Source organism: Gallinula chloropus (assembly GCF_964237585.1).
Source record: "Gallinula chloropus genome assembly, chromosome: 26".
In the NCBI taxonomy this organism is placed as follows: domain Eukaryota; kingdom Metazoa; phylum Chordata; class Aves; order Gruiformes; family Rallidae; genus Gallinula; species Gallinula chloropus.
Genome location: NC_140111.1, coordinates 6,627,225 through 6,636,635, shown reverse-complemented (window position 1 = coordinate 6,636,635; position 9,411 = coordinate 6,627,225). Strand labels below are relative to the sequence as shown.

Here is a 9,411-nt window from a genome sequence, read left to right as displayed (position 1 = left end):
GCTTTTCGTACTGGAGCCAGTGCCCAGGGTACATGAGCCTGGCACACAGTGGGTGAATGTTTCGTGCCTTGTGGGAGCACCACCCAAAGATTCCTCTCCATGGGTTCATTTTTGTTTGTAGCAGGGACTGAAAAGGCAATTTTTCCTAATCATCAGGGTGTAGAGGAATAGTGAAAAAACAATCTTTGGGCTCAGTGATGAAAACGCCCCCGTTTTTAGGTCTGCTGTCTGGAGGGGTCATCCCGGGCTGCCAAGCTCCCAGCTCTCCCATCCCTGGAGGGACTTTCCTTAACTCGTGCTCCCAGCGCCATCTCCCGTCCTTTCCAGGAATGGCACCAAGAGGCGTGTTCCAGGGCCCTGTGGCAGGCGGGATGTGTCCCTTAGCCAGTGGCTCCCGTGTTGGATCCTGTCGGTGGGCAAGTGGCTGTGCGGGTCACAGCCCCTGATCAGCCCCAGCGGGGTTTCTGTTCCCAGGGTCAGTGTTTCCCGGGAGCTGCCCCCTGTCACCGGTGGCTCTCAGAGCCCCTTTCGCTGTGTCCCCAGCCCTGCTCTCAGGGGATACGCGCATCCCTGGCCGCGCTCTCTCGGCCGCTTCTCGCAGCGCCGCTTTTCTGCCTCCCCCAGCGCGCAGCACAGCGCGGTCCTGCCGGCCAGCGGGGCTGAGCCCCGGGCGAGCGCTCGGAGCCGGGGCAGCGCCGGGACCGGGCGCCGTTTCCACGCTCCCACCTCCCCCCGTCCCGCTGTCAACTTTCTCCCCCACCCGCTCGTTCCCGGGTCAGCTTTTCCCTGGTAGTTTCTGCGATTGAGCAGCAATTGAGTTCCCTTCAGTTGGAATCCACATCCCCAGATGGGGCTGTTTTTCCCGCTCTGATGCCACCTGACGTGCCCAGGCTCAGGTGTGATCCCCCATCTGATGCAATGACCCCAAATCGAGGTATTCTTTCATTTAGCAGTACCTTAGTTACTTCTCTTGCTTTGTTAGTTCTGCAAGGGAAAGCTTCTGGCCATCCAGTAAAAGTATCCGTCAGTGCCAACAGGTATGGATAACCCCCTTTTCTTTGGAATTCAGACAAATCAATTGGCCAGGTTTCTCCAGGAGTATTTCCCTTTCCAATCGTACCCCATTTATTCGATTCCCTGTATTAGGATGATTTCTTCAGCACACTGCACGTTGCTGTGTGATCTGTTGGACAGTTGTACACATATTTTTCCCTATCCACTTTTGGCTTAAATATTCCTTTAAAGCATCTGCTCCCCAATGGGTTTTATCATGTTCTTTCTTAACCAAATTCCAAATGAGATTGGAGGGTCTAATTATCCTTCCATCCTCTAAAAGTGCCCATCCTTTAGAGGGGATTTGTACTTTAAGTTCTGACATGAATTCCTGATCTGATTTAGAATATTTAACATTTTCCTGATCACATAATTCAAGTTCATAGTCTTTACTGGTTGGAACCAGAGTTAAAATTTGATTTCCAGATGTCCTTTCTGCAGCCTGCTTAGCTTCATGATCGGCCAGTCTGTTACCTTTTTCTGGATCAGTGTTACTTTTGGTATGTCCCCGACAGTGCAGAATGGCAACCCTGGCTGGTGGCTGTACTGCTTCTAATAAGGGAAGTATTTCTCCTGCATGCTTAATGTGTTTCCCGTGACTTGTTAAAAGTCCACGTTCTTTCCAAATCGCTCCATGGGCAGCACAGCTCCAAAAGCATTCTTGGAGTCTGTCCATATATTTATCCTTTTTCCTGCTGCAAGTTCCAGTGCTGTGGTGAGGGCACTGATTTCTGCTTTTTGGGCTGAAGTTCCAATAGGTAAAGGATTTGATTCTCTTACCTGGTCAGTAGTGGTCACTGCATACCCAGCCTTAGGGATTCCTTGTCAGACGAAACTGCTGCCGCCTGTGAACCAGGAATCTTGGGCACCTTCTAAAGGTTCTTCCTTCAAATCAGGTCTGCTAGAATACACAGCTTCCATAGTCTCCAAGCAATCGTGTACCAGTGGTTCGGTTGTAGTTTCACTGAGAAAAGCAGCTGGCTTCACAGTGTTAGTTACTTTAATCACAGTGTCATCAGACTCCACAAGAATTGCTTGATATGTCAGAAATCTGGATGGGGAAAGCCAATGACTTCCCTTTTGTTGCAGAAGAGCAGACACAGTGTGAGAGACCATTGGTGTTATCTTCTGTCCTAAAGTGAATTTCTGGGTTTCTTCAATGTTAAGAATCCCAGCAGCTCCTGCTCGTGAACACCCTGGCCATCCCTTGCTCACTTCATGTAGCTGTTTAGAGAAGTTTGCCACCGCTCTTTTATAAGGTCCTAAATGCTGAGCCAGGGTTCCCAGGGCTACTCTTTGTTTCTCATGTGAGAAGAGCAAGAAGGGTTTAGTCACGTGCGGTAGCCCTAAGGCTGGAGCTCTCATGAGTTCCTTTTTTACTGTATTAAAAACGTTCTGAGCCTCTTTTGTCCACACCAGTTCTTCTCCGATCTCTTTCCAGTGCAGAATCACACAACCCAGGGGCTTTCCTTAGGGATTTCGCTGCTTTGTTTCCCTCCCATCCTTAGTCAGAGTTACCTCTCAACCCCCATCTTTAAGGAGAACATTAAATACATTCCACACCGATTACACCAAAAAGAAAACAAACTGTAGATTTCTATCAGGTCATTTTCTCTCTCTCACAGACACGCTGTGACTCGGGCACTCCCCACTCACACCAGAGTCAGCTCATTCCACTCACACCAACCGCTCGTCAAATCCAAATCCCTTTTCAAAAGTCAGTTCCTTGTAACAATATCCAAAGTTCAGAGCAATCACTCAGTGTCACCAGAGCAGCGTTGGGACTCAAACCCTGGTCTCCCTGTGACAGGCAGAAGCTCTCTCACTGACCGCAGAGCAGCACGCTGTGACAGAAGGTGGCAGCAGGACTCCACACTCACCTTGTGATTACTGAAACACCTCGGTCACACTGCACAAGATCTTTATATGATAAATCCAAACCAGAACAATGCTCACTCAATACAGTTATGGAGATTTTGATTGTTAGCAGCATTTACAGGCTACTAACCAGGTGTATACAATCAGGCACCAGTGACCTGGGATACGACACTCGCCTGGGATGTCTCCCAACTGCCTACAGTATCCCCAGACGACCGGTCTCCAGAAACCAAATGCCAAGATACCCAAGTACACCAGATACAGACGGGCATCCACCACACCAGGAGCTCAAATAAAGTTAAAGGAACACCTTAACAATGGGAGGATGGTCCTGGTCTGCTGTTGCAGTGAGCCAGGCAGGGCGCGGAGTCCCTGCGGGAAATCCCAGGGCGTGCTTGGGGAGTCCTGTTCCTCACTGGGTCCTGCAGCCCAGCAGAGAGGGTCCCATCTGGGTGCCAAAGTGATGCCTCGGAAAGCTGGAATCCAAACTCACCAGCCTTGGTGACTGTTAAGCAGGGATCCTTTATTGTAGCTCTGGGCACACAGGGGATCGCTTCTCCCAGTGTGTATGCCCATTAGAGCCAAATTTCTCCTATTTATACAGATTAACTCTACATATTCATTCTAATTTCTAGGGAAAGGCAGAGTTATGCAAATGATTTGTAAGAAGTCATTTCTCTTAATTCCCCACAGATAGAGCATGCTCAGTGACAGCCAGGGGGTCCCTCGGTGGTCCCCAGGGGTGAAGGCTGAACGCCCTCCTTGCTCCCAGCGCACGTTCCCCACGTCTCCTCTCCATGCTTTTCTGGGCTCCCAACACCTGCACCAACTAGTTAGTTTTTTACTGAAAACATGATTACAGCCTGTCGTGGTTTTACCCCGGCTGAGAGCCGAGATCCACGCAGCTGCCTGCTCCTTAATTGAAACGAGCAGGGAAAGAGTGAAGAGCGGATGAGGTGAGAGGCAAGGGAAGGGAAAGGAAAGGGACAAATAACAACCCCAAAACCAAGACACTAAGAGGCCCGTGGGTTGGGATAAGGATAGTTTACTAAGATAACAGAAAGATACAATATAACAATGCTAACAGGACTTCAGAGCAAAAACACATGAAGCTGTTGATACACAATGCAGTTTCTCACCGAACCACATAACTCAGGCTGTGCCACCCAGAGCCGTCCTGGAACCCAACCTTCCTCCAAGAATTGTGCGTCCCGGAGCCGCCCCTGCTCTTTCCTCATCAGCCCCCCGATATCGTGGGCAGGACATAATTGGCATGGAATACTCTTTTTGGCCAGTTTGGGTCACCTGTCAGGGCTTCGCCCCTCCTTTCTCATGAATAGAGAAATACGAAGAGCTGAGAAAGTCCTTGACTGTCTGACAGCAGCTAAAACCATCAGGGTGTTATCAGCACTGCTTTCATTTTAACTCTCAAACACAGCATTCCATCCTCTGCTACAAATGAAGTTAGCTCTATCCTGACCAAAACCAGGACATTCTCCACCCCTTATTCCATACCATTTACGTCATGACCAGATCCAACCATTTCTTCTGGGTACAACCAGTTTCTTGTTTCAGACACACATATATGCATGTACACATGTATACGCACACATGTGCATACAGGGATTATTCCCTTAGTCTCTGGACCATTCCTCTGCGTTTGTTGAGTGAATGAACATTTAGTCCATGATGATTTTCAGGCTTCATTCGTTGTAACAGTCTCTCATGGTGTCAGTATGCGCCATTGGATCGTTGCGTGCTGCATCTCGGGCTCTCGACCAATACACCTGATATGGTCCATGTTCATAGTCTGTGAATCCAAGATGCTCATATTCAAAGGGAAGGAGGAAGAAGTTCTTGGAACACCAGGTCTTGGTCCCGTCATCCTTCATTGACTTGTTATGACTCCGGCTGTGACTCCATTAGTACAACATACAACAACATACAGCAATAATAGCAATAATGAATGTACAGTAATGGGTTATTTAGCAATTATAATAATAGAATTTCTACCTTATTAATTATATTGGCTATTCTCACCTAAAATCAAATCCCTTTGAGGTACACATTGAATTTCTCCATCCTCCTGCATTACCCACCAAGTACAACCAGGTCCTTGAGCAAAAACAATCCCAGACATGGGTTTACCTTTGCCTGAAGCAGGGATGACCCAAACTGTCTTACCTAATATACTCTTCATATGCACCACTGGGACTCTGTCTCCTTCTACAGTGTGTGGAAATTTTGACTGGGCAGGACCAGCTCGATTGGTGGATCCCCTAGAGTTAACTGACCACATGACTTTGGCTAAATGTGTATCCCAATGTTTGAATGTTCCACCACCCATCGCTTTCAGGGTAGTCTTTAAGAGCCCATTATATCGTTCAATTTTCCCAGAGGCTGGTGCATGATAAGGAATGTGGTACACCCACTCAATGCCATGCTCTTTGGCCCAGGTGTCTATGACAGCGTTTCGGAAATGAGTCCCGTTGTCTGACTCGATTCTTTCTGGGGTGCCGTGTCGCCATAGGACTTGCCTTTCCAGGCCCAGGATTGTATTCCAGGCAGTGGCATGTGGTACGGGATCGTAAGCACGTAACGTTTGCCATGGCGGGTTCGTGGGAGGGTGATGTAATCAATCTGCCAGGCCTCCCCATATTTATATTTCATCCACCTTCCTCCATACCAAAGGGGCTTTAACCTCTTAGCTTGCTTGATTGTGGCACACGTCTCACATTCATGGATAACTTGTGCAATAGCATCCATGGTTAAGTCCACCCCTCGATCCTGAGCCCATCTATATGTTGCATCTCTCCCTTGATGACCTGAGGAATCATGAGTCCATTGAGCTATGAATAATTCACCTTTACATTGCCAGTCTAGATCTACCTGAGCCACTTCAATGCTAGCAGCCTGATCTGCCTGATGGTTGTTTTGATGTTCCTCTACGGCCCAACTCTTTGGTACATGGGCGTCAACATGACGTACCTTTGCAACAAGCTTCTCTAACCGGGCAGCAATATCTTGCCATAAGTCAGCAGCCCATATGGGTTTGCCTCTACGCTGCCAGTTGTTCTTTTTTCACTGCTGCAACCACCCCCACAGAGCATTAGCTACCATCCATGAATCAGTATAAAGGTAGAGGATTGGCCACTTTTCTCTCTCAGCAATGTCCAGGGCTAACTGGATGGCCTTCACCTCAGCAAACTGGCTTGATTCACCTTTTTCTTCAGTGGCTTCTGCTACTCGTCTTGTGGGACTCCATACAGCAGCTTTCCATCTTCGATGCCTTCCCACAAGGCGACAGGAGCCATCAGTGAAAAGGGCATATGGCTTCTCATTCTCAGGCAGTTTGTTGTAAGGTGGGGCTTCTTCAGCCCGTGTTACCTCCTCATCCTCTGGTGACATCCCAAAATCTTTGCCTTCTGGCCAGTCTGTGATCACTTCCACAATACGTGGGCTATTAGGGTTTCCTATTCGAGCCCGCTGAGTAATTAGTGCAACCCCCCTTGCTCCACGTAGCATCAGTGGCCCGACTCCAAAACCCCAGCGGTTGACTTTGAGTCTCCCCTTGTGCTTTCTGCCAGAGACTCCAGGTGGGGCCATTCTTCCCAACTGCCGTGTAAAGCACATTTTTAACATCTGTCCCTGTCTGGACAGGCCCAAGGGCCACTGCATGGACTATCTCGCATTTGATCTGCTCAAAGGCTTGTTGCTGCTCAGGGCCCCATTGGAAATCATTCTTCTTCCGAGTCATGTGGTAGAGTGGGCTCACAATGAGACTGTAGTTTGGGACATGCATTCTTCAAAAACCTATAACACCTAAGAAAGCTTGTGTTTCCTTTTTGTTGCTTGGTGGAGACATAGCTGCTATTTTATTGATAATGTCCATTGGGATCTGACGATGCCCATCCTGCCATTTTATTCCTAAAAACTGTATTTCTTGCGTAGGCCCCTTGACTTTACTTTGTTTTATAGCAAGACCAGCTTCTAAAAGGATTTGAATTATCCTTTTTCCTTTCTCAAATACTTCCTTTGCTGTATTGCCCCATACAATGATGTCATCAATATACTGCAGGTGCTCTGGGGCTTCACCCTTTTCCAGTGTAGTCGGAATTAGTCCATGGCAGGTGGTGGGGCTGTGTTTCCACCCCTGGGGCAGACGATTCCATGTATATTGGATGCCTCTCCAAGTGAAAGCAAACTGTGGCCTGCACTCTGGCGCCAGTGGTATTGAGAAGAAAGCATTTGCAATGTCAGTTGTGGTGTACCACTTGGCTGCCTTTGATTCCAGTTCATACTGCAGTTCCAGCATGTCCGGTACAGCAGCACTCATACCTGGAGTGACTTCATTTAGGCCACGATAATCCACTGTCAGCCTCCACTCTCCATCAGACTTCCGCACTGGCCATATGGGACTGTTAAAGGGTGAGCGGGTTCGGCTGATCACTCCTTGACTCTCCAGTTGACGAATCATCTTATGGATGGGGATCAGGGAGTCTCAGTTAGTATGGTATTGTCTTCTGTGCACCGTCATCGTAGCAATTGGCACTTGCTGTTCTTCAACCTTCAACAACCCCACAACAGAAGGATCCTCTGATAGTCCAGGCAAGGCACGCAATTGTTCAATGTCTTCTGTCTCCAAAGCAGCTATTCCAAAACCCCACCGGTACCCTTTTGGGTCTTTGAAATACCCTCTATAGAGATAATCTATACCTAAAATGCACGAAGCGTCTGGGCCAGTCAGAATGAGGTGTTTCTCCCAGTCCTTCCCAGTTAGGCTCACTTCAGCCTCTAACACAGTCAATTGTTGGGATCCCCCTGTCACTCTGGAAATACAAACAGGTTCTGCCCCTACATGATTCGATGGCATTAGTGTACACTGGGCAGCAGTATCCACCAGAGCCTTGTACTCTTGTGGGTCTGAGAGCCAGGCCATCGGATTCGCACAGTCCAATAAACACTGTTATCCCTCTCCTCCACCGGGATGGAGGCAGGGTCCCTCTATTGTTGCTGATTGTATTTGCAGCGTTCTTCCTGGCAGAATCTCATTGTGCAATTGTTTTACCCCGCAGCTCATTTACTCATGTCTCACGATCTGCACCCAGATAGACTGCTTTGGCAGAGGTTAAAGCCCCTTGCGTTCAAACCGACATCAGATTGCTATGGGTGGCCTGGGGCAGCTGGGCTTAACCCCTGAGTGATGTCCAATTAGGTGCTTTATCGTGAGGAGGTCTTCACAATTCTCGGGAACAGAATTAAGACTCAAAATGAAGTCAAGGTTTAAGTTACTTTACTTGGCCTGCAACAAGTGTGCAGGAGAAGGGGGGGAATAGGGAAGAGAAAGAGAAAAGAGTGAGAAAGAGAGTGAGAGAGAGAGAGATTGCAATATCTACCACCACGGAGCTGAGATGTCCCATCAGTCTGAATTGACTTCACGTCAGATGGGGGTGGGGTTTCATTAGTTGCTACTTGTCATGGTTCAGCGCTGGGTGCATGGGGCATTGCTCCACTGCAGACATGCACACTAACGTGGTAGTTCTTCTTGGTTATATACAGTTCAATGTTACTTATTCATTAGGTTACCTCATACACCTGTACATATTCATAACCTGTCCCGCTTCGTATTAAAATGAGTTCCAAGAAGTGATTTCCATCAACTCCTGCCCGCTGCGCCTGCGCACTGCTGTTTGGTGTTGGTGGTTGAGGGTCATGGGGATGAAGTCGGATGGCTCCTCCGAAGGCAAGTAACCTTCTGTTTTGCGCAGACTCAGACAAAAACTGAACCCTTGACTCTGATCCAAACTACAAGTTTGGTTTCAGCAGGTTTTGTGTACCTTCAAGGACAAGGGGGAGCTTGAACTAGTTACAATGAAATGCTTTGCCTGCATTTGTGACCAATTCGAGACAAGCAAGGAATTCATCGAACAGATCAGGAGGAGGGGGGTACTGGAAATTGTCAAAGAAGTCATTTTATTTCCACAGAGCACATAGTCCTTGGATGTGTAATTTACTTAAAATACGGTGTTAGACTCAAACTTACGTCCTAATTGATGTTTCTTTGCCACGACGGAGAGAGACGGGACACAGCTTGATGCAAGCAAGAGTCGATTTATTGTTAAGAATCATTCCTTTTTATATGCTCTGCAGACAGCTGCTTACTTTCAAACATAGGGTGTTCGTGGGCTACATCTGATTGGTCAACGTTTTGCTATCACAGCAGCATCTCTATCTTACCATGGTAATAGGAACTCTAAAACCTCATCGGATAGCAGATATACCTTAACAATAGAGGACACTTTTTACTAGAGCCTGCCCAATCAGGGGGCCGGCAACGATGCTGCCACCTTGTTTACTAAGTAGAGGAGGACAAGGAAGAGGATGAAATGGAGGATGATGAGGACAAGAGGAAGAAGGATCCAAGAAGGAATATGAAAAGGAGAAGGAGGTGCAAGTGGAGGTGGAGGAGGAGGCGTAGAA

At 48.0% G+C, this 9,411-nt stretch overlaps 1 protein-coding gene across 1 annotated transcript in view; it reads right to left on the bottom strand.

The window, feature by feature from the left end:
- Positions 1–1,878: 1,878 nt before the first annotated feature.
- The window catches only part of LOC311201128 (uncharacterized protein), a gene marked incomplete at both ends in the record, with an annotated part of 149,172 nt that continues 141,639 nt past the window's right edge, over positions 1,879–9,411 (bottom strand). Inside the window, one exon of the mRNA XM_084275431.1 lies at positions 1,879–2,104. Within this exon, the coding sequence (XP_084131557.1) occupies positions 1,879–2,104 (226 nt within the window). The remainder of the gene's footprint in view (positions 2,105–9,411) is intronic.